The sequence below is a fragment of the Stegostoma tigrinum genome, chromosome 21, assembly GCF_030684315.1.
Source record: "Stegostoma tigrinum isolate sSteTig4 chromosome 21, sSteTig4.hap1, whole genome shotgun sequence".
Classification (NCBI taxonomy): Eukaryota; Metazoa; Chordata; class Chondrichthyes; order Orectolobiformes; family Stegostomatidae; genus Stegostoma; species Stegostoma tigrinum.
In genome coordinates this window covers 47,725,343-47,751,627 of record NC_081374.1, presented here as the reverse complement: position 1 = coordinate 47,751,627, position 26,285 = coordinate 47,725,343, and the positions used below count along the sequence as shown (strand labels likewise).

The window sequence follows — 26,285 nt, the reverse complement described above, 5'->3', positions numbered from 1 at the left end:
CAATTACTCTGTGCAATTTTGTAACACCACAAGATCGTTAAAATTGCAAACGCGAACATATCCAACTGCGCCCCCCCCGACAGACTGTACAACATCTAACAACCCACTCCCTCTCACACACTGTACAATATCTAACACCCCACCCTCACACACACTGTACAATATCCCACACCCCACTCCCTCACACACACTGTACACCATCCAACTCCCCCCCCCATACACACACACACACACACACACACACACACACAGTGCCACACCTAGCTCCACACACATTGTACCCCATCCAACTCCACATCTTCTCACACATGCTGTACCCCAATCAACCCCCACCCTCTCATACACACTTTACCCCATCCAACACCCCACCCTCATACTGCACCCCATCCAACTCCCCACCCTCACACACACTGTACCCCATCCAACTCCCCACCCTCACACACACTTTACCCCATCCAACACCCCACCCTCACACACGCTTTACCCCATCCAACACCCCACCCTCACACACACTTTACCCCATCCAACACCCCACCCTCACACACACTTTACCCCATCCAACACCCCACCCTCTCACACACTGTACCCCATCCAACACCCCACCCTCATACTGCACCCCATCCAACTCCCCACCCTCACACACACTGTACCCCATCCAACTCCCCACCCTCACACACACTTTACCCCATCCAACACCCCACCCTCACACACACTTTACCCCATCCAACACCCCACCCTCTCACACACACTGTACCCCATCCAACACCCCACCCTCACACAAACCGTACCCAACACAACTCCCCACCCTCACACACATGCTGTACCTCTTTACAACTGACACCCATAAAACTCCCCACATCGCATGTGCACTGTACCCCATCAAACTCCTCATCCTCACACAGGAGAACCACACTCTCTCAATTATTTTGCACTGGATAGTGTGCAGTGTACAGGGAGTGTAGCTATAGCCGTGTGTTGGGTAACAGGGACCCTGGCCCTGGACAGTGTGCTGGTACAGGGAGCCTGACCCCGGATATTGTGCTGGGTAGAGAGAACCTGGGCCTGGACACTGCGCTGGTACAGGGAGCCTGACCCTGGACAATGTGCTGGGTAGACAGAACATGGGCCTGGACAGTGTGCTGGGTAGAGGGAGCCTGGGCCTGGACACTGTGCTGAGTACAGGGCGCCTGGGCCTGGACACTGTGCTGGGTTCAGGGAACCTGGGCCTGGACACTGTGCTGGGTAGAGGGTGCCTGGGCCTGGACACTGTGCTGGGTAGCGGGAGCCTGGGCCTGGACACTGTGCTGGGTACAGGGAGCCTGGGCCCTGACAGTGTGCTGGGTGTAGGGAGCCTGGGCCTGGACACTGTGCTGGGTAGAGAGAGCCTGGGCCTGGACACTGTGCTCGGTAGAAGGAGCCCGGGCCTGGACACTGTGCTAGGTACAGGTGGCCTGGGCCTGGACACTGTGCTAGGTGCAGGGAACCTGGGCCTGGACACTGTGCTCGGTACAGGGAGCCTGGGCCTGGACACTGTGCTCGGTACAGGGAGCCTGGGCCTGGACAGTGTGCTAGGTAACAGGGACCCTGGGCCTGGATACTGTGCTGGGTACAGAGAGCCTGGGCCTGGATATTGTGCTAGGTACAGGGAGCCTGGGCATGGACAGGGTGCTGTGTACAGGGAGCCTGGGCCTGGATAGTGCGCTGGGTAATAGGGAACCTGGGCCTGGACAGGGTGCTGCGTACAGGGAGCCTGGGCCTGGACATGGAGCCTGGCTGTGGACATTGTGTACAGACAGAACTGGGCCCTGAACATTGGCTGGTTTTTATTTGGTGAGAAGGTCACAGAATTGTCTCAGCCTGTTGGGAATTTGTGATTTTCTGCCCGACTGTTGTCATTAGTGGAGAGACTGACAGCAGCTGGCTTGTAGTTTGTGTGTTGGGCTCAATAATGTGGCTGTCATTTTGTTTACAGAGAGTGCATAAGAGATCGGCATATTGAGAATAGTCCCATTTCTTGTGAATTTCATCCTTGACTTCATTCCTATATGTCAAATTGGGAATGGGTATTAACTAACACGTTGTTGACTGAATGTCTGGCTGTGGTGAGAACCAGTAGTGGAGGCCTCTGTTATCTCCTGAGACAGGCTTCTGAAGGTGGAGATGTGTTTAAAGTGTATTGACTCTCCAGGAGACGGGCCGACACTCTGACTCTGTCAACTCCATTGCAGGGTTGCCTATGAAGATGAATTCAAAAAGAAAATTACAACATGTAAATGCACAGGTGAACACGAAGCTCAAGTGGGCTGGCTCAGACAAGCCCCACCTCAAATGCCAGGTGAGTATGACCACCCCCACATCTATAACACTGAAATAGTATGTATCAGAGAAAACTCTTCGCCCATCCCTTCCCAAATAATGGTTTATTTAACAGAATAGGGCCAGAGGAATAGGTCATTCCTGCTGACCGGTCAGCTCTGCTGTTTAATTATCTCATGGCCAGCACCTCAATGCCACTTTCTCTCGCTACTTCTGTATACCTTCATATCACTAGTGTTTAGAAACTTACCAATTTCTGACTTGAACATGCTCAATGATTGGAATTCCCTAACTCTGCCTAAAGATTTACGGCTGCCTGAGAAAAGAAATTCCTCCTCTTCTCAGTTTTAAATGATCTGCCCTTTTGCCAGAGATTACTTCCCCTGGTTCCAGAGTCCTAGCATGGGGCAACATGCTATCTACACCCCCCCGCCTTCAGTGCCTTGTCAGAATTTTGCAAATGTCAACAAGACCACCTGTAATAGTTCCTTATTCTTAGACCCAGTTTATTCAACTCTTCTCATAAAAACAATCCCACTATCCCAGGGATTCATCTGTCTAACGTCTATAGATGCATTCCTTCAATATGTACCTTCCTTCAATAAGGAGACCAAAACATGACAGCATTCTCTGTGTGCAGTCTCACTGTACTCTGCCCCATTACAGTAAGACACCTTTGCTCCCATCTCCTTGTGCTGAACGCCAACATACCATTTGTCTTCCTAATCGCTTGCTGTATCTTCTTGCTAGGTTTTAGCAACTCGTGAACAAGGATGCCAAGGTCCCTTGGATGCTTGTACTTCCTAACAGTTTATTTTTTTTTCTACCAAAGCAAATAACCTCTTGCTTATTCACTTATCTTCTCCCTGCCGTGTTCTTGCCTATTCAGTTTGCCCACTTAAGTACCCTTGAAGTCTCTTTGCAACCTCCTCACAGCCATCATTCTCTTCTAGCTTTGTGTCATCGGCAAATTTGGAAGTATTACTTTGGATTTCATGAGCCAATAATAGCTGTGGTCCCACCAAATTATACTTTTCGCACCCCATTAGTAACAGCCCGTCATCATGGGAAAAATCCATTTATTCTGACTGTCCGTTAACCAATTCTCAGACCATGCTGGGTCATTGCCCCTAATCCCATGCATTCTAATTTTACTTACTAACCTCTGGTACACAACCTTATTGAAAGCCTTCTGAAAATTAAAATACCCTACATCCACCACTTCTCCTAGATCTATGATAGAATTAACATCCTCAAAAACTCCAACACATCTGTCCAACAGGATTTCTCTTTCATAAAACCATGTTAACTCTGCACAAAAATACCGTTATCTCCTAAGTGTCTGGTTATCGCTCTTTTTAACAGTTTCTATCTTGCTGATTCATCACTGCCTACTGAATTATGTGAAAAATTAGGAAGGCATTAACATGAGCTGTGCAGCAGGTGTCGGCTGGGGCTAGCAGTCGTCTGTATTGATAGATTGTTCTAATTTAACAGATTGGGGAGGACCAACAGACTCAAGATTAAACTAAGTAAAATCGGGAATGCATTGGATGTTGGGCAGTTCCTTTCCCAGAGAACCACCCTTTCCCAGAGACCAGTGGTTCTCTGGGATAGTAGGAACTGCAGATGCTGGAGAATCTGAGATAACAAGGTGTAGAGCTGGATGAACACAGCAGGCCAAGCAGCATCAGAGGAGCAGGAAGGTTGACGTTTCGGGCCTGGACCCTTCTTCAGATTCTGAAAAAGGATCCCGACCCGAAACGTCAGCTTTCCTGCTCCTCTGATGCTGCTTGGCCTGCTGTGTTCATCCAGCTCTACACCGTGTTATATCAGTGGGTCTCTGGAGTATGTTGTCGGTTGGTGTGGTCAGTGCTGACTTCAAGATGGAGCTGGATGGGTTCCTGACTAAGGTGGAGATTGAATCAAAGAGATGGGAAGTAACTTATTAAATATAATGCCTGGCCCATGATATGAGATCTCTGGTTTTGCTTGTCAAATGGGGATGGAGAGCAATTTTACAGAATATATTTTCCTTAATTTTGGCATCTCCTTGGAGATGAGGTGGCTGTGGGGTGGGTGGAAGGTGATGGGAGAGTGGAGAAGGAAGGGAAGGAGTGTTAATTGTAGTCGCCCATCCATCACAATGTGCAGGAAAATAGGACCCAACTGTTTCCGCCAGCAAGATTCAATTAACGAAAGAACTGGGGGTTCGGAGAGACTAATGCTTCAGACAGCAAGCTGTTGAGGAATGTGAAAATACAATCATAGGAAATAGGAGCAGGATTCAGCCCCTGAAGCCCACGCTGCCATTTAATCAAATGATGAAGATCTGAATTTTAACCTTAAATCCACATTTCTGCCTCTTCCCAATAACCTCTATCCCCGCCAATTAACAAGAACCTTTGTGCTGCTGAAAAGGACGATGCAAATAGATTTGTCTGTAACTTTCAAAAGAAAATTAGGTAAATATATGAAGGACCCAGATTGTGAGGTTACGGGAAATCAGGGGTGGGCTAGGGCCTGGTCTGGGTGGATAGTTGGAACTTTAATTAAATGCATCAACATAAGCTTGATGGTCCGAATGGACTGCCTGTGTTCTTGTCTGAAGCTGCCCAGGGTTCCAGCTCAGCCTGGAGCTGGCCTAGCATCAGCAGAGGGAAGCTCAACTCCAGGAGGATATGTTGCCAGTGCGGGATGCAGTGCAGATGGAAAAAGGCCTGTGTAAAACATAAACGCTATGTTACAATGTGGAGACCGAGTTGGAAAGAAAAGATTACCCACAATGCTAATAGAAAGAAAATCCGGGCAAGAGTTCAGTTTTTAAAACATTAACTGCAACAAAATCATTGAAAATCAACATAATTAACAGGTATAGGACATAGTAACAAAGAGATAAATTTCATCTTAAATAATCAGTGGAAGAAAGATAGGTTTTGCGTAATTCAAGGCACTCATTTTACTCCCGTACCAATGTGGGACCATGTACAATCTAATGGCCTTCCCAAAGCAGCGCCCATTCTCTAATATTTCTTACATCCTATCCTATTGTTTCTGCCCCTGGGTAGCACTGACCAACAGGCACATTCCACCCAACGCCCCGAGACACAGGTATCACAAACAAGCCAAAGGCCTGCAAATCCTGCTCATTCTCTCAGTCACGATGGTCCTGAGGGGACAGCATTCCTAGAGACTCACTTTTCAAAGCCACTTCATCAGTCTGAATGGCTCTGGCAATGCTCAGATATTAGCAAACGATTTTGTTCAACCTCTTGAGCTTCTCTGCCTTCAACTCTCTGCCCTCTCTAAATGTATAACGCTGACAGAAAGCACAGTCACTGTCCTATTCGCAGAGATCTGCTTCACCACAAGGATCTGTTAGGAAACTCACTTGTTTCCTCTCACATGGATTCTTAGTGCCTTCTGAGTTGCCAAACAGAAAACACAGGCAAAAACTTAACTCCACTGCAATTCACTTTCCATAAAACCTTAACTTCTCAGTTGCGAGCCAGCATGGTAACCTCAGGTCATAAAGGCAACTCTTGGAACCTAATGACAGGACAATCAAGAAACAAGTTAGTGATAATGGGAACTGCAGATGCTGGAGAATCCTCTCTGATGAAGGGTCTAGGCCCGAAACGTCAGCTTTTGTGCTCCTGAGATGCTGCTTGGCCTGCTGTGTTCATCCAGCTTCACACTTTATTATCTAAAAAACAAGTTAGCCCTCTTTCACAATATTCCTCTGCCAACTTTGGCCTTAAACAGGGGATGCAGCTCGAACATAGAACATAGAACAGTACAACACAGTTCAGGCCCTTCGGCCCATGATGTTGTGCCAAACCATACCCTAAACCTAAGGTCTATCTAACCTCCACCCCTCCCTTATTCTATCATCCATATGCCTAACTAATAGCCACTTAAATGCCCCTAATGAGGCCGACTCCACTACCCTCTCCGGCAATGCATTCCAAGCCCCTACCACTCTCTGAGTAAAGAACCTACCTCTGACGTCTCCCCTATATCTACCTCCACTCACTTTAAAACTATGCCCCATCATAGTAGCTACCTCCACTCGAGGAAAAAGTCTCTGGCTGTCTACTCTATCTATACCTCTGATCATTTTGTACACCTCTATCAAGTCACCTCTCATCTTTTGTCGTTCTAAAGAGAAAAGCCTGAGCACTCTCAACCTTTCCTCATAAGACCTTCCCTCCATTCCAGGTATCATCCTGGTAAATCTCCTCTGCTCCTTTTCCAACGCCTCCACATCATTCCTGTAATGAAGCGACCAGAACGAGACACAATACTCCAGATGTGGCCGAACCAGGCTTTTGTATAGCTGGAGCATAACTTCACGGCTCTTGAACTCAATCCGTCTATCAGTGAAAGCTAACACACCATACGACTTCTAAACAACTCTATCCACCTGGGTGGCAGCTTTCAGGGAACTGTGGACATGAACCTCCAGATCCCTCTGCTCCTCCACACTGCCAAGAATCTTTCCGTTAACCCTGTATTCTGCTTTCAAATTTATCCTTCCAAAATGAATCCGCTCACACTTTTCAGGGTTAAACTCCATCTGCCACTTCTCAGCCTAGCTCTACATCCTATCAATGATAATGGGAACTGCAGATGCTGGAGAATCCAAGATAATAAAATGTGAGGCTGGATGAACACAGCAGGCCAAGCAGCATCTCAGGAGCACAAAAGCTGACGTTTCGGGCCTAGAACCTTCATCAGAGAGGGGGATGGGGTGAGGGTTCTGGAATAAATAGGGAGAGAGGGGGAGGCGGACCGAAGATGGAGAGAAAAGAAGACAGGTGGAGTGGAGACTATAGGTGGGGAGGTAGGGAGGGGATAGGTCAGTCCAGGGAAGACGGACCAGGTCAAGGAGGTGGGATGAGGTTAGTAGGTAGGAGATGGAGGTGCGGCTTGGGGTGGGAGGAAGGGATGGGTGAGAGGAAGAACCGGTTAGGGAGGCAGAGACAGGTTGGACTGGTTTTGGGATGCAGTGGGTGGAGGGGAAGAGCTGGGCTGGTTGTGTGGTGCAGTGGGGGGAGGGGACAAACTGGGCTGATTTTGGGATGCGGTGGGGGAGGGGGAGATTTTGAAGCTGGTGAAGTCCACATTGATACCATTAGGCTGCAGGGTTCCCAGGCAGAATATGAGTTGCTGTTCCTGCAACCTTCGGGTGGCATCATTGTGGCACTGCAGGAGGCCCATGATGGACATGTCATCTAAAGAATGGGAGGGGTACTGGCAATGGTTTGCGACTGGGAGGTGCAGTTGTTTATTGCGAACCGAGAGGAGGTGTTCTGCAAAGCGGTCCCCAAGCCTCCGCTTGGTTTCCCCAATGTAGAGGAAGCCACACCGGGTACAGTGGATGCAGTATACCACATTGGCAGATGTGCAGGTGAACCTCTGCTTAATGTGGAAAGTCATCTTGGGGCCTGGGATAGGGGTGAGGGAGGAGGCGTGGGGGCAAGTGTAGCATTTCCTGCAGTTGCAGGGGAAGGTGCCGGGTGTGGTGGGGTTGGAGGGCAGTGTGGAGCGAACAAGGGAGTCACGGAGAGAGTGGTCTCTCTGGAAAGCAAACAGGGGAGGGGATGGAAAAATGTCTTGGGTGGTGGGGTCGGATTGTAGATGGCGGAAGTGTCGGAGGATGATGTGTTGTATCTGGAGGTTGGCGGGGTGGTGTGTGAGAATGAGGGGGATCCTCTTTGGGCGGTTGTGGCGGGGGCGGGGTGTGAGGGATGTGTTGCAGGAAATGCGGGAGACACGGTCAAGGGCGCTCTCGACCACTGTGGGGGGAAAGTTTCAGTCCTTGAAGAACTTGGACATCTGGGATGTGCGGGAGTGGAATGCCTCATCATGGGAGCAGATGTGGCGGAGGCGGAGGAATTGGGAATAGGGGATGGAATTTTTGCAGGAGGGTGGGTGGGAGGAGGTGTATTCTAGGTAGCTGTGGGAGTCGGTGGCCTTGAAATGGACATCAGTTACAAGCTGGTTGCCTGAGATGGAGACTGAGAGGTCCAGGAAGGTGAGGGATGTGCTGGAGATGGCCCAGGTGAACTGAAGGTTGGGGTGAAAGGTGTTGGTGAAGTGGCTGAACTGTTCGAGGTTCACCTGCACATCTGCCAATGTGGTATACTGCATCCACTGTACCCGGTGTGGCATCCTCTACATTGGGGAAACCAAGCGGAGGCTTGGGGACCGCTTTGCAGAACACCTCCGCTCAGTTCGCAATCAACAACTGCACCTCCCAGTCGCAAACCATTTCCACTCCCCCTCCCATTCTTTAGATGACATGTCCATCATGGGCCTCCTGCAGTGCCACAATGATGCCACCCGAAGGTTGCAGGAACAGCAACTCATATTCCGCTTGGGAACCCTGCAGCCTAATGGTATCAATGTGGACTTCACCAGCTTCAAAATCTCCCCTTCCCCCACTGCATCCCTAAACCAGCCCAGTTTGTCCCCTCCCCCCACTGCACCACACAACCAGCCCAGCTCTTGCCCTCCACCCACTGCATCCCAAAACCAGTCCAACCTGTCTCTGCCTCCCTAACCTGTTCTTCCTCTCACCCATCCCTTCCTCCCACCCCAAGCCGCACCTCCATCTCCTACCTACTAACCTCATCCCACCTCCTTGACCTGTCCGTCTTCCCTGGACTGACCTATCCCCTCCCTACCTCCCCACCTATGCTCTCCTCTCCACCTATCTTCTTTTCTCTCCATCTTTGGTATGCCTCCCCCTCTCTCCCTATTTATTCCAGAACCCTCACCCCATCCCCCTCTCTGATGAAGGGTCTAGGCCCGAAACGTCAGCTTTTGTGCTCCTGAGATGCTGCTGGGCCTGCTGTGTTCATCCAGCCTCACATTTTATTATCTACATCCTATCAATGTCCCTTTGTAACCTAGAACAGCCCTCCACACTATCCACAACTCGCCCCACCTTCGCATCGTCTGCAAATTTACTAATCCACCCTTCCAGTCCTTCATCCACATAATGGAAGCCCTCCCTCCTATGCCAGCCCTGTAGCCACATGTTTAGCTGCGCGCTCTCCCTATTTCTTACCTCGTTATCACATGGCACTGGTCGTAATCCAGAGATAACTACCCTGTTTGTCCTGGACTTCAGCTTCCAACCTAACTCCCTGTACTCATTTTTCATAATCTCAGTCCTTTTTCTACCTATGTCACTGGTACCGATGTGTTCCATGACTGCTGGTTGCTCACCCTCCCCCTGAAGGATCCTGAAGACATGATCTGAGACATCACAGACCCTGGCACCCAGGAGGCAGCGTACCATCCATTCATCTCATTTACGTCCACGGAACCACCTGTCTGAGCCTCTTACAATCAAATCCCCCACTACAATTGCTCTCCTATTCTCCCAACTTCCCTTCTGTGCCACAGGGCCAGGCTCACTGCCAGAGAACTGCCTGCTATGGTCTTCCCCTCGGAGGTCATCATCCCCAAAAGTATCCAAAACAGTATACTTATTATTAAGGGGAATGGCCACAGGGGATCCCTGCATTTCTGCCTACCCCCTTCCTGACAGTCACCCAGCTACTTTTTTCCTGAACCTTAGGTGTGACCACCTCCCTATCACCCCTTCAGCTTCGCGAATGATCCAGAGTTCATCCAGCTCCAGTTTCAGTTCCCTAATGCGGTTTTTGAGGAGCTGGGGTTGGGTGTGGTTCTCGCTGGTGAAGTCAGAGGGGACACCAGCAGTGACCCTTACCTTCCACATCCTGGAAGAGGACCATGCAAATGCTCTAGCTTCCATTTCCTCTACTCCAGATTTCCAGAAGAATAAGCCTTACCTTACCGACCCTCCATAGAGTCTTTTTTTTGGTTAGAGGAGGAGGATGGGTGGGAGACACTGCGCGTGTCGTGTTTCGGGTTTAGCCAATGCTCGAATATTTCAGTTCCTTCCTGGCTCACGTTCTCTCCACGCACCCTCCGCTGAAATACAGGCTTTTCCCAAAACAAGTACAGAAATTGCTGGAGAAGCTCAGGAGGCCTGGCAACATCTGTGGAGAAAAGTCAGAGTTAACATTTCAAAAAGTTCAGAGGAAGGATCACTCAATCGGAAACATTAACTCTGATTTCTCTCCACAGATATTGACAGACTTGCTGGGCTTTCCCAGCAATTTCTGCTTTTTTCTTTTGTTTCTGATTCACAGGATCGACAGTTTTTCAGGCTTTTCCCAAAGCAGATGGATTATTACAACTGACATGTATCAGGTGGGCTGAATGGTGTTTTTATCTCATGTGACACATTGTATGGATGTGGCTGGGGATTTCCAGAACCCCCAGATAATAGTATAGTGAGACTGAATCGTTGTCCTTATGCTGATAAACTGCACAGAAACCCCTGTGCGAAAGACCAGTGTCAGCCTGGCTGTCTGGGGGCACTCTCACCCCTGAACGGTAAGGTTCTGGGCTCAAGTCCCGCACCAGAGATGTGAACACAGAATCCAGACCTCTGCTCCCCTCTTAAGTGAAAAGAAAATAACACATTAATGACATTGGAAGAACAGCAGGGCGGTTCTGGCTAATATTTATCCCTCAACTAATAAGGTGACAAGATTATAACGTTAGTGGGATCTTACTGGTTGTAATTTGTCCGCTGGGTTTCCTGCATGACAACACTGATTACACTTGGGAATGATGTAGTTGACATGAAATTGCTTTGGGGCTTCATGTTCAATGCTAGGATACGCGTGTTTTTCATTGCTTTTTACATTGTTTAAAGGTGCACCAGTTTCGTGTATTAATCACTTATCAATGAACTGTTCTGACACCTCCAGGACTGCACCCCAACCATCGAGTAAAGACAACCTTGTCAGAAACAACAGGTGCCAAGAAAGCAGAGGGAGACACCATCGCACCAACATGGCAACAACACAACGGCCAGGTAATGGTCCAGCAGGGGAGGTATTGGTAGTTGCCTGTTGATGTGAAGAGCCAAGGCAGTCATGGTGATTTTGGGAACAGGCATGTGGCTTAAAGCACTCAGGACTAGTGGGGAGACAAAAAAAATCAATCCTCAGTCCCAGCAACACGACAAGCTTGCTGATTCACAGCATGTCGTCCACTATAGGATGCCTGCAACATCTCTTACCCCGTGAACATCACCAGTTGAACTCTCCCCTTCCAGTTTCCATATTGCTGCCGTCTGGCTCAGTTGTGACTATTTAACATTTTATTATTTTAAGCTTTAGTACATTTCATAATTGAGCAATAGATGACACTTTGACCACTTCCCACCTTGTGTATAATGTCTGCATACCACACACAGGCAGCTTGTACATTTTATGTATATCTCAAACATGGGTACAAGCTGTATAATCACAAACGGGGCACAGTGTTTAACTCGTACACGTGCGTCATGCTGTAGGTACAGTCTGCATATCACACACACGAGATACAGTGCCTCCATTTCATAAATGCTGGGTACAGTGTTTGGAGATTATATACATGCTCTGTATATCTCCCAAACTGCACAGGTGTCTGTATATTTCAACACTGCGAATATCTGAACCACAAGGTACAGTGTCTGTATATCACAGTCATTGAGGATAATGTTTGTGTGGAACACATTTTGGATACAGTATCGACACGTACCACATCCCAGGTATAGTATCTGTTTCTCAACCACACTGGGCCCGGTGTCCGTATATCACCCGCCAGCTGGGCCCAGTGTCCGTGTATTGCCCGCCCGCTGGGCCCGGTGTCCGTATATCGCCCGCCCGCTGGGTCCGGTGTCTGTATATCGCCCGCCTGCTGGGCTCGGTGTCCGTACAGACACCAGGCCCAGCGGGCGGGCAATACACGGACACTAGGCCCAGCTGGCGGGCGATATACGGACACCGGGCCCAGCGGGTGGGCGATATACGGACACCCGCCCCAGCAGGCGGGCGACATGCAGACATCGGGCCCAGTGTGCAGGCGATATACGAACCCTGTGCCCAGCGGGCAGGCGATACAGTGACACCGGGCCCAGCGGACGGGAGATATACACTGGGCCTGGTGTCCGTATATCGCCCGCCGGCTGGGCCCGGTGTCCACATATCGCCTGCCTGCAGGGCCCGGTGTCTGCATATCGCCCGCCGGCTGGGCCCGGTGTCCACATATCGCCTGCCCGCTGGGCCCGGTGTCTGTATATCGCCTGCCCGCTGGGCCCGGTGTCTGTATATCGCCCGCCCGCTGGGCCTGCTGTCCGTATATCGCCCGCCTGCAGGGCCCGGTGTCTGTATATCGCCCGCCCGCTGGGCCTGCTGTCCGTATATCGCCCGCCTGCAGGGCCCGGTGTCTGTATATCGCCCGCCCGCTGGGCCTGCTGTCCGTATATCGCCCGCCCGCTGGGCCCGGTGTCCGTATATCGCCCGCACACTGTCCCGGTGTCCGTATATCATCCGCCCACTAGGCCCGGTGTCCGTATATCGCACGCCCGCAGGGCCTGCTGTCCGTATATCGCCCGCCTGCAGGGCCCGGTGTCTGTATATCGCCCGCCCGCTGGGCCCGGTGTCCGTATATCGCCCGCACACTGTCCCGGTGTCCGTATATCGTCCGCCCACTAGGCCCGGTGTCTGTATATCGCCCGCCCGCTGGGCCTGCTGTCCGTATATCGCCCGCCTGCCGGGCCCGGTGTCTGTATATCGCCCGCCCGCTGGGCCCGGTGTCCGTATATCGCCCGCCTGCAAGGCCCGGTGTCTGTATATCGCCCGCCCGCTGGGCCTGCTGTCCGTATATCGCCCGCCTGCAGGGCCCGGTGTCTGTATATCGCCCGCCCGCTGGGCCCGGTGTCCGTATATCGCCCGCCCGCTGGGCCCGGTGTCCGTATATCGCCCACACACTGTCCCGGTGTCCGTATATCGTCCGCCCACTAGGCCCGGTGTCTGTATATCGCCCGCCCGCAGGGCCTGATGTCTGTATATCGCCCGCCCTCTGGGCCTGCTGTCCATATATCACCCGCCCACAGGGCCCGGTGTCCATCTATCGCCCGCCCGTTGGGCCCGGTGTCCATATATCGCCCGCCCGCAGGGCCCAGTATCTGTATATCGCCGGCCCGCAGGGCCCGGTGTCTGTATATCGCCCGCCCGCTGGGCCCGGTGTCCGTATATCACCCGCCCGCTGGGGCCGGTGTCCTTGTATCGCCTGCCCGCTGGGCTTGGTGTCCGCATATCGCCCGCACACAGGGCCCGATGTCCCCATATCATCCGCACACTGGGCCCTGTGTCTGTATATCGTCTGAACATGGAGCTTGGTGTCCACATATCATCCACACTGTGTGTGTGTTGTGTTGCAGTAATGGCCTTTAAATACCCATCAAACACTCTTCAGATAAATCATTTTGTTTTTACCCAGAGTGTGGACATGAACCAAATCTGTGAACACCGTCACAAACCCAAGAACTTGGAAAGTTATTGGACGGTCAACAACCTCGTAAAACAGGTAGACCATCATGTTCCACACTGTTAGCTTCATCACTACAATCGCCTCACAGCTCACTAATCCCCATGTCACAAGCTGTTATCCTCCACAGCCCATAAGACCATCAGGCCACAGGAAATACAAGCAGATCAGCTGTATATCCTTTAAGATCATGTCTGATCCAACATTCTTCACATCCATTTTCCTGCCCTTTTCCCATAACTCTTAATTCCTCTACTGATCAAGAATCTCTCAATCTCAAAATGTACAGAAAGACTCTGCCCCAAGAGGTCTCCGGGGGCAAGGAATTCCAAAGAAACTCAACCATCTTAGAGAAGAAATTCCTCCTCATCTCAGTCTTAAATTGGTGGCCTTCTGTTCTGAGACTATGTCTTCTGGCCCTGGACTACCCTTGAGGGTAAATATTCTCTCAGCATTTACCCTGTCCAGCCTCTTAAAAATCCTGTATGTTTCAATGAGATTATTTCTCATTCTTCTAAACTGCAGTGAAGAGTCCCAACCTGTTAAACTTTTGCTCATAAAACAATCCCTCCATACCAAAGATCATCCTTATGAAGCTTCTGTAAACTGCTTCCAATGAAATAATATATTTCCTTAAAGAAGAGAACCAAAACTGCACACCCTCAGCCTCCCCGTCAGGCCACTTGGTGTGTTGTCTGTTCAGTGCGAATATTGAGGGTATCCCAGAGCAGTCACAGATCACGCTGGTTGGGATGAGTGAAGCCAGAATCATAGAATTGTAATCATGCATAAAGTAGGCTTTGTGTGTAACTGGCCTGGTCTCTGTGAGAATATTTCTGCCTTTCCCTCTGTGCCTTGTCTTTTCTAATTCCTTTTGAAAGTCAAGATTGAATCTGCCTCTGTCACAGTCTCAGGCACTGTGTTCCAAACACTAACCATTCGCCCTGTAAAAGAGGTTTCTTTCCCTCATGTTACCTTTGCTGCCTTTGAATCTATAGCCTCCGGTTCTCAACTGTTTTACCAATGGGAAAAGATTCCCTGATGACTGCATTCAGATCCCATGGGATTTTTAAGATCTCTTCAAAACTCCTCGTAGGAGAGCAGCCACAGGCTGTCCAATCCACTCTTGTAACCAGTGTCCTCAACTCTACAAACCACCCTTATGAAGTTCTTCTGCACCTTCTCCAAAACGTTCCCACCTCTCACTGTGGCAGTGCGCACAATTGAAAACAATACCACGTGTTGATGGTGAACCAGTGCATTATCAGAAGCTTAGTCGAACCTCCTTGATTTTGTGCTCCAGGCGTACATTTACAAAATCCACATCCAAACCTCCTAAAGAATCCACATTAAAAACTGGCACTCCCTGAATAAGTAGCACTCTCTCTTTGTAAGGCTTATCAGCCCCTTCAGTAACCACAGTAATGCATGCCTCAACCTCTGATAACTGCTGAATAAAATCCTTCTCTACGTACCCCAGTGAGTGATCTCCCAGCCCTGAAATTCAGACAGGAGGCTATACCAGACATGCCAGTGACATGTTATTGGGGCAGTGCTGTGTCACGGGTGAACCTGGGTCATACCAAAGCGCTTTAGGTGGGATGGGGTGATTGGGTTGATCAAAGAATTCGGAAACCCCATCCCACCTCACGATTGTAAACCTGAGCCTGTTTGTTTTGTGAACAGAGGGTGAGTAGCAGCTGCTCTGCCCAGTGTATCCACCACTGAACAGCCTCGTTGTTTTTAAGGTCTTGCTCTTAGTTCTAGAGGCCACCCCTTCCCAGCACCTTCTATAAATAAGTTACCCTGTTAATCCTTTTAAACCTTTCCCTCATCTTAAACATCTCAATTAAATCATCCTCTAATTTCCTATACACAAGAAAGTACAAACCCACTCTGTGCTACCTGTCCTCAACACGCTATCCAAATAGACCTGATTTCATCCCAATTTATTTCTCCTGACCTTAAAGAATACCTGTGCCCTGAGTTCAAAGCTCAGAAAAATCAGCCTCTTCACCCGCTTCCCCAGTCAGCCAGCTTGTCCCTGTGGAATTTCTCACCCTCTCTGCCTCTCCCATTAAAGGTGCTGACAATCCGTGGGCTACAGGAACTGGCCAGTGACCCAGGCTTTGTGGCAATGACAGTGAGTGAGATGGCTGAAGCTTGCCTGATGGATCACAGTGAGCTGGAGGGAGCAGCACTGAACTTGGTGAAAGGCCACTCGGCACAGACAGAACCCAAAGAGACCCTCTTACCTGAAGCTCTGGTGGATCCTCCATCTAGCTGCTGCTGAGCACTTTATCAACGGATAAGCTGAGGCTAGGGAGTAACGCTCCACCGCCACAGCTGAGTTACCGTCTAGTTTACTTGTTGTGTTTTTGGAAATCTGTAACTGTTGCCGAGAGGTGTGAGATAATATGTTTGAGAATGTATGAGATTTCTGATTTTGCCAGAGTACTGTATGGAAGCACAGGACACAACAGGAGAGAATAGAATTCTCCACTGTCACTGCGACATAATCAGGCCATGTTGGCTATGTTTCTACTTCATAAGTGTGGTATCATTACTTAAGTACATCAGTGTGGAAAGGGCTCATTAAACAATCAGTGGCTGACAAGATCTTATGGACTTTTGTGTTTGCGGGAGTTCAGACACATTGTTCAAAAGCCACTAGCTCATTAAATAGTCTTAACCATTTCACCCAGGCCTGCACGTTCAGCTGGGAGTAACAGCACTATATTTGGGTGAACACAAAACATCTTCTGGTCTCTGCAGAATCTGGCTAGTGCATGATGTGTGGGTAATCATAGCCTGTTTCAGCCCCAGTTCAGCATTATTTGGGAACATCATTGGAATTTGACCAGAATCTTCCATGGCAAGAGGAGTAAGCCACTCAGTTCCTTCAGCATGTTCACACCATTTAGTCAGATTGTATCTGCTGTTAACTCTGACCTGTTTTCACATAACTTAATACTCTTGCCTCTAAATTTTAGTTTTGAATTCCTTACTTTACCATAACCTCAGCAGACTTTCTGGGGAGAGTGTTTCAGATTTCCAAAACCCCTTGTGTATGTGTGAAGGAGTGATTCCTGCCCTTATCCCTGAGGGGCCTAGGTGTAATTCTAACATCTGGGCACCCCAGCACTGGCTCGACACCTCCCTGACCAACATCCCATAATCCACGACCAACATCCTGTAATCCACTCTCAGTAAACCTGAGCCTCGATCTCATCAAATTCTGTTCACCATCACTCCTGTGCTAAACATTCTCATTCTTGTGTTCAAATCCCTCCACAGTCTCACCCATCCTGATCCCTTTAACCTACCCCAGCCCTCTGATCTGCGAGGCCTCTACACTAACTTAATTGCACTCCATCCTCTGCCTTAGAAATGAAAGGCACCAGGAACAATAAATGCTTAGATAGGAGCCTGCAACTTTCTCAGAGCTTATCCACGTGGCTCAAAACTTGCAGAAGCCGTGACACCATTTGGAGCTTTTCAGGCTTGAATATCATGAATTGTTACTCTGATCCCCCAGTGAGTCACCATCAATGTCACTTAAAGGCATTCTAACAAGGAAGGTTTAAAATGCATCTTCGTGCAGTTGCCACTGCAGTTTAAGCCTAAAAACTTTCACATTTAACATCCATGTTGCTTTAAGTTCTATGTTCTTGCCACTGCTACTTCGAAGACTCCTGTCTTTTCATTCCTTTTGCCCTCTAAGCCTCTTGTGTCCCACTGAATTTCCCCGCTCCAGGTCAGTGAGTGGTTCAGTGAAGGGTAGAGGTTTTTCACACTGACCACATTCTGGTGACAGCCCATACCCTCTCAGTCTCATCCAGGCAGTCACTGGGCAAACTCCACACATCGCCAAATATAGATGTCGCTCCTGGAACACTTCACTTTCAGAAGTGGCCAGTGCTTCAATTCTTGTGGTGTTAGACTGTGATTACAACATTACACGTTTTCACTCTGACTAAACCAATATTACCGACAAATGCAGCGAAGATGTGATCATAAGAAGTGAGGTTTATGCTGTGGTGTTAGTGTCATTCTGGGTACTGACACACTCTTCCCAAACCACACCCTCTGCGTGTGTCCACATTAATCTTAATGACCGAACAAATGAAACATGCTCCAGCAAGAGTGAGGGAGGGGAGTGATTCTGTGTGTGTTGGTGTGTGTGTGTGTTGAGAGGAGGTTTTCTGGATTATTGCAGGAGTGTGCATGGAGGGCCATTACATGGAGGGCTGGTCACAAGTGAACCCTTGCTAAACAAGCCACCATTAGAGGACAGCGGTCAGACCCAGTCCAGGCAGAATCCCTCAGGTAGGGAAAAGGGGCATGATGAAAGCCCAAACTCCTGGATGATTAAGGAGAATGGAGAAAGACAACATTACAGGGAAGAAATGTGAATAAATTGGTGACAAACAAAAAGGGAATCCAAAAGCTTTGCTTGGACATATTATCAGGAAACAAGTTCTCAAAGGAAGTGTGGAGACCAAAATGGAGATCTCTTATTCGAGACAGAGGGCATGACTCAGGTACTGAATGTTATAATGGTTTACCCCTGCCGAAGACTGAATTCTGTTCTGTCAACTGTCAGACTAATATTTGTAAATTTGCCAACATTTATATCGGTAGCAAAAGCAAATTACTGTGGATGTTGGAGATACTTAAAATCCTCACAGCGTGGAAACAGGTCATTCAGCTCAAGTCCACACCAGCCCTCTGCAGAACATCCCACCCTGACCCATCCCCCTAACCCTGCGTTTCACACGGCTAACCCGCCTAATCTACATGTCGCTGAACACTATATGGGTAAGTTAGCACGGCCAATCCACTTAACCTGCACATCTTTGGACTGTGGGGGAGGAAACTGGAGTGCCCAGAGGAAAGCCACGCAGACACTGACAGTTGCCTGAGGCTGGGGTCGAACCCGGATCCCTGGCATTGTGAGGCAGCGGTGCTAATCACTGTGTCACCCAATCAGAAAATGTAGAGAAACTCAGCAGGTGAATTACTTCTGAGTAAAAAATATTTTCCTCAGATTGCAACCCGCACTTCCTGTAAATCACTCACTCCTCATCTTAAAACTTATGCCCTTCAGTCTTAGGCACATCTGCTGTGGAGAAATAATTCTCATGATCTACTGTCCCCAAGCTCCTCATAATTTTATATACCTCAATCTGATCGGCCTCCTCTGCACCAGGGAAAACAAACCCAGCCTATCCAGTCTCTCTTCATGACTGTGATTTTCCATCCAAGGCAATATCCTGGTGAACCTCCACTCGCACCTTCTCTAGTGCTATAATGTCCTTAGACAGAGTGGTGACCAGAACTGCACACAGCGTTCCATGTGTGGCCTAACCAGGGCTTTCTAAAGTTGTAACAAGCCTTCCTTGCTCCTAAATTCTAACCCACAGCTAATGAAGACAAGCATCCATATGCCTTCTTCCCCACCCTGTCTACCTGTGCTGGTATCTATTGACTTGTACGCCGAGGTTCTTTGTTCCTCCTCTCTTCCCTTCCTTGACATCTGTGTTTCTATTTCTGGGGACAGACCAGACACCAATATTCACTACAAACCCACCGACTCCCACAGTTACCTTTACTGTACATCCTCACACCCTGCTTCCTGTAAAGACTCTATTCCATTCTCCCATTTCCTCCATCTCTTGCATCTTCTCTGATGACGCCAGCTTTGACAAAGGGGCCTCCAGAATGTCCACCTTCTTCCTCAACCAAGGATTCTCCACCACTGTGGTTGACAGGGCCCTTATCTGTGCCTGACCCATCTCCCATGCTTTGGCCCTCCCCCAATAATGACAGGATCCCCCCTTGCCTCACCTACCATCCTACCAGCATCCACATCCAAAGGATCATTAGCTGCCATTTCTGCCACCACCATACACATAGTCCCATCCCATCCCTTGTCAGCCTTCCACAGGGACTGTTCCCTCCAGGAATCTTGGTATCCACTCCTCCACTTCCCATGAAAACACAGAAGGTGTAATACCTGCCCATTTACTTCCTCCCTCCTCGCTATCCAAGACCACAGACACACCTTCCAGGTGAAGCAGCAATTTACCTCACTCCACTCAATCTAGTGAACTGTATTTGCTGCTCACAATGTGGTCTCATCTACATACAATCCCTACAATGTGGAAACAGGCAATTTAGCCCATCGAGTCCACACCGACTCTCCAGAAAACATTCCCCCTACATCCAACCTCTACCCTTTCCCTGTAACCCTTCGTATCCTGTGGCTAATCCTCAGAGCCTATACATCTCTGAACACTGAGCAGTTTAGCACGGCCAACCCATAATCTGTACATCTTTGGACTGTGGGACGAAACCCACGCAGACACGGGGAGAATATGCAAACTCCACACAGTGGCCTGTGCGTGGCGCTCAATCCGGATCCCTGGCTTGTGAGGCAGGAGTGCTAACCACTGAACCACCATGCCACACACACTGGGGAGATGAACCCAGGCTTGGTGACCACTTTGCAGAAACCCTATGATCTGTCTGCAAAATGACTCTGAGCTTCTGGTTGGCTGCCATTTCAGTACCCTGCCTTTTACCCTGGCCAGCATCTCTGTCTCAGGCTTGCTCCAGCAAAGCTGAGCTTTGGAAGAAAAGCACCTCATTTTCCACTTGGGAACTCTGCAGCCTTCTGGACTCAAGCTCATGATTTTGGGGCCTGACCACCTTCTCCCATCTCCTCACCCTCATCCCAATACACCAGTCATCACATGGACTGCTACAACTAACAACTCATTGTCAGCTACTAATGGCCTGCACTAGCAGCTATTCCTTCTCCCAGGCTGACCTTTACCTTGTGCTTTGTCTGCCCGATTGTGTTTCTCTCTATCCGGGCTCCATCTTCACCTTTAGTTTACTCTGGTCCCCCTTCCCGCACCCCTTCTCTAGCATATACACCAACCTTTTGCTAGCTACAATCAGTTCTAAAGATCAGGCACTGGACCCAACATGTTCCTTTTGCCTTTTCTCCGCAGATGCTGCCAGACCTGCTGAGATTTCTGATTTCCAGCATTCGCAGTTCATTGTGTTTTTATTTTCCCCAAGTTCTTGTGTCACTTAAAAAGTTTACTGATTCTAACTTCTACCTTCACATCTGAGTTATTAATGTATCTAACAAACAGCAAGGATTCCAGCATCGATCCCTGTGATGCACCACTGGTCAATGGCTTCCAATCACAAAAACAACCATCCACTACCATCCTGCACCTCCTATTTGCAAGCCAATTTTGGATTCAGTTTACCAGTGCACCTTGGATCACACTGGGCTCTTGCATCTTACAACATAGAACATAGAACATAGAACAGTACAGCACAGAACAGGCCCTTCAGCCCACGATGTTGTGCCGACCATTGATCCTCATGTATGCACCCTCAAATTTCTGTGACCATATGCATGTCCAGCAGTCTCTTAAATGACCCCAATGACCTTGCTTCCACGACTGCTGCTGGCAACGCATTCCATGCTCTCACAACTCTCTGCGTAAAGAACCTGCCTCTGACATCCCCTCTATACTTTCCACCAACCAGCTTAAAACTATGACCCCTCGTGCTAGCCATTTCTGCCCTGGGAAATAGTCTCTGGCTATCAACTCCATCTATGCCTCTCATTATCTTGTTTACCTCAATCAGGTCCCCTCTCCTCCTCCTTTTCTCCAATGAAAAGAGACCTAGCTCAGTCAACCTCTCTTCATAAGATAAGCCCTCCAGTCCAGGCAGCATCCTGGTAAACCTCCTCTGAACCCTCTCCAAAGCATCCACATCTTTCCTATAATATGGCGACCAGAACTGGACGCAGTATCTTCAACCAGCCTTCCACATGGGACCTTGTCAAAGGCCTTACTGAAGTCCAATTGCTCTACCCTGATCAATATATTTAGTCACCGACTCAATTCAGTTAGTCAGATGGAATCTCCCTGCAACAAATCTGTGCTGACTATCTTTGATAAGCTCTGGCTTTTCAACTGTTGATTAATGCTATCTCTGATTTTTTTTCTAATAATTTCCCTATCACTGACGTCAGAGTAACGGTCCACAATTACCTGACCTGCTCCTGCTGCCCTTTTTTGAACAAAGGAACCACATTAGTTATCCTCCAGTCATCCTGTGACCAGCAGAGTATCAATATCTCCGCCAGGGCCCCAGTAATTTCTTCCCTTGCCTCCCATGGTAACATGGGATACAACTTATCAGGTCCTGGGGATTTATGCACCTTTACACTTGCTAAAACATCTAATACCTCCTCCTTATTAATTTTAATGTTCTGATCAGTACCCAGCTACACTGGTACTTAGCGTCCACAGAGCTGCACCTAACACCAGCAAGTACCCCCACCTTTTTCACCCTCCCAACTTCCACATTCCTCTCTCCCTTGTAAATGTATGACCTCCCCCATTATCCTGAACCCTATTACAGGATTTACCTGTTTAACGTTGACACTTCTGGACCCAGAGTTATTTTGTTGAAGTAACTAATGTTCAAAGATGCAATAAATCCTGCTGAATTTGGGATTTTCCCCCTGACGGCACGAAGGGTTCTGTTGAAAATGTGGACTTGATTCCAGGCCTGGGTCCCTCTGCCACATTAAAAGGCCTTCAGTCTTGGCCCAAAACCAAAATCCAGCCCAGTTATCTACATCTGGTCGAGGCCAAAAAGCAGGAATCAAAATATATGGAATTTTTTCAATTGGTGACGTTGTGACAGAATGAAGGCCAGTTGTCAATTTATGAAGGCAATCCTTTACAGCGATATCTCGATAATAAAGTAAATGAGAATGATGGAGTGGGACTTTATCCTGTGATTGGGACAGGCCCATGTGGGAGTGGATGTTGACATGCCTGCTCTCAACTCTCAGTCCATGCCCACTGACATCACTATGTCCCTCCTGACCCTGATCCCACATGCTCTTGATACCATATACCTGACTTTCCAAAAGCCTCCCTCATGAGATCATTCTAATATATAAACATCCAAAGTAGAAGCAGAAGTAGGCCACTCAACCCTTTAAGCCTGCTGTGTCACTCAACAAGATCATAGTTGATCTGATTATTCCACATTCCTGCCTACCCCTGATAAACTTTCACTTCCTCCTCCCAGTCTATCAAGACTCTATCTACTACTGCCTTAAAAATTTCCTCCCAGTGAAACTCACTGCCACCGGAACTCCTCCCAGTGAAATTCTCTCCCAGTGAAACTCCCAATGTAACACCATTTAATGAAACTCCCTGTCTTCCTTTCTTCTCACTGCTGAGAACAGCACAAGGTTCTGCCCCAAGTCTCTGTAGCTCATGTGAACAGGCTGCCTTATGCCGTCTCACTGCTAGAAGGGCCTGGCACATACTTCTCTCAATCACCATCAGTCCATTCCTTATTATAGAGACCATAGATGGTCTGCTTATCTCCTTCCTTTACTGTGGTGACTCCCATAAACTATGACAAGTGAGCAGGTGACCGTGATTCCAGATGAGATGAATATCGATAAAGGTGAGGGATATAAAAGCTGCTGGTGCTGGAAGTGTCGGAGTCAGCCAGTGTGGGCAGGGGACCCACTCAGTTGCTCAGGGAAGAGTGAAAATTGAGTAGCTGTTGATTAGAATCTTCTGAAGCTTCATAGAATCCCTACGGTGTGGAAACAGGCCAATCAGCCCAACAAGTCCACACTGCCCCTCCAAACAGCATCCCACCCAGACCCATTTCCTAACCCTGGATTTCCCATGTCTAACACACATAGCCCTCACATCTCTTAGCGCCATGCGTATTTTAGCATGGCCAACCCAAACACCCTGCACATATTTGGATTGTGGGAGGAAACCAGAGTGCCCAGAGGACATCCACACAGATATGGGGAGAATGTGCAAACTCCATGCAGACAGTCCACCGAAGCTGGAATCAAACGCAGGTCCTTGGCGCTGTGAGGCAGCAGTGCAAGCCATTGAGCCAGTCAGACACAGCGCTGGGAGACTGTCAGTACTGCAGCCTCATTACTGCTAAAGAAGGGGAATAGTGACCTGTTGATTTAAGTTTGTAGTGGAGCTCTTTTAGAAACATTAAAATAGGAGAGCTATCGATGTGCTCCTGAGACGCTGCTTGGCCTGCTATGTTCAGCCAGCTCCACACTTTGTTGTCTTGGATCCTCAATATTTATTTGTTTCCTGCCTCCATTTTTGAACAACAATGTGACATTTGAAGAGATAGCAAGAACTGCAGATGCTGGCATCAAAGACAACACAGTGTGGAGCTGGAGGAACACAGCAGGCCAGGCAGCATCAGAGGGGCAGGAAAGTTGACATTCCTCCAGCTCCACACTGTAATAGAACATTTCAACCTGTTCAGTCCTGTTGCACCAGTCGCACATCAAAGCAGAATTGAAAATGACCTGACAACAACTTGTTCTTTCATCTGCAAGTTTTCCTGCAGCAAGTTATCTCACAGTGACTCAACACCAAGCACACAGAGCCAAGGGATTCCTGCTGCTTTACCACGTGGTGACCCACACTGTTGGAAATTGGCTTCCCTTTACAACTGAAGCTTCCTAATATTCACTGTGCAGCATGGGGTCTTGTTTCACTGCTGTTGCGGCCATGACTAGCTTTCCACGTTTCTAATAAAGAAAGAGAAAAGTACAAAAAAAAACAGGTCCCTAAGAATCACCGGGATCATCGAGGCCATGATGCTCTGTTGAACTGGTAGCTGCGTTTTACCTGGTACAATGAAAATGTGCAGTACAGAAGAGCCTCTTTGGCTCATCGGCTGCCAAAAATATTTTACTAACTACACTAGTCTGACTTCTCTGCACAAGGTCTATGGCCTTGAATTTTATGACATTTCAAATACTCAGACATAAAAAATACTTGCATGAGTATTTGAAAAGTTGTGTCATTTCCTGCCTCAGCTACTCTCAGGTGGTCCATTCCAGACCGTCTGGGTGAAAAACTTACCTTCAAATCCCCTCTGAACCGCTTGCCTTTCACGTTAAAATTAAGCCCCTTTGTTATTGACCCTTCAATTAATGGAAAACATATTTGCTATCAATGCACTGTTCTGGAAAATAGGAAGTTATTTTGCTCTTAGGAGGAATTAAAGTGACTTTCAGAGGATGGTGAGCAAGGGATAATTGTGACGTCATTTGTAGCTGTGCTGTGACGATTGGCCAAAAGGGTCTAGACAAATGATCGGCATGGTATTTATTGCTGGCTCCACAATGGCGAATATTAACGCGGGTCAGTGAGGAGGGAGTTAGATGGAGAGCACAGTGGAACATGCCAGCACCTTCTTGGGAGAAGATTAGGAGTTCAAAGGAAGAACATTGCTTCAGATTTTCAAGGACTGTGAAGATGAACACACCATCAGTGCAAATTTGAGGAGTCCATGGTTTTCAGGAACACTTCTGGGATCATTAAAATGTTCTCATCTGTCATGGGTGGTATTTCCTTTCTTTGTCTCATTGAATAATAATGCATCGCATCAAACCTGCTGCTTCTGAATAAACTGTCTGAAAGTCCTCACAAACTGCTAATTGCCTATATTTTGTAACTTTGGTTTTGAACCCAGAAAATCAATCAGTATTATCATCAGTGGGATGTTACAGAAGCCAAAGTTACATTCGCTTTAAATTTGAGACCCTGGCATCTCAGATTATGGTTAAATGAATCAGGGGAAATTACAATGGCATTGACACATGCGAGGGAATTAGATTTCCTATTGGAGATGGTCATTGGCAGTTGTGGGGATGTTATTTGCCACTTTTCAGCCTAAGCCTGGATATGGTCCACATCTTGCTGCATTTGGACATAAATTGCTTCAGTATCTGAGGAGTTGTAAATGTGGCTGAACATTGTGTAATCATCAGTGAACGTTTCCGACCTTATGATGGAGGGAAGGTCGTTGATGAAGCAGCTGACAAACTGTGGGCCTAGGTCTCTGTCCAAAGAAATTTGTCCCAATGAGATGACTGGTCTCCAACAACCACACCATCTTCCCGCATGTCAGGTGAGATTCCAACCAAGCAGAAAGTTTTCCCCTGATTCCCGTTGACTCCAGTTTTGCCAGGATTCCTTGATGTCACACACGATGAGATGTAGCCTTAATGTCAATGGCAGTCACCTACCTGCCATTCTCTGGGATTTAGTTCTTTTATCTATGTTTGGATTAAGACTACAATAATGCAGTCAGGAGCTGAGTGGGGCTAGTATAGTGTGAGTCTGTTACTGCTGAGCGAGTGCTGCTGAAAGCACTATTGTTGATATCACCTTGTTATAAGCAATGTGGACATAGGGATTCTACAGATGTAATATAGCTGGACTTCAAGAAAGCATGTGATAAGGTGCCACAGAAAAAGTTAACATGTAAGGTAATATCACATTGGGCTTGGGATCATTTATTAACTTGGATAGAGGACAGGGCAACCAATAAAAAGCAGCGTTATAGAGATATAGGGTTGTGTGGCAGGGAAACAGACCTTGGGTCCAACTCTTCCATGCTGACCAGATATCCAAAAT

General features: G+C 48.3%; 1 protein-coding gene across 4 annotated transcripts in view; it reads left to right on the top strand.

Annotated features, from left to right (window-relative positions):
- LOC125462805 (voltage-dependent L-type calcium channel subunit alpha-1S-like) overlaps window positions 1–16,360 on the top strand; it is a 158,247-nt gene extending 141,887 nt beyond the window's left edge. For 2 of the 4 annotated variants that reach the window (XM_059653514.1, XM_059653513.1), the window contains 4 exons: window positions 2,229–2,335; window positions 11,136–11,242; window positions 13,696–13,782; window positions 15,827–16,360. In XM_059653514.1, the coding sequence (XP_059509497.1) occupies window positions 2,229–2,335; window positions 11,136–11,242; window positions 13,696–13,782; window positions 15,827–16,036 (511 nt within the window). In that variant the 3' untranslated portion in view covers window positions 16,037–16,360. Of the gene's footprint in view, window positions 1–2,228; window positions 2,336–11,135; window positions 11,243–11,834; window positions 11,963–13,695; window positions 13,783–15,826 lie in introns of those variants that run through there. The other 2 variants (XR_009447021.1, XM_059653515.1) reach the window with 2 other exon arrangements.
- Window positions 16,361–26,285: the final 9,925 nt, after the last annotated feature.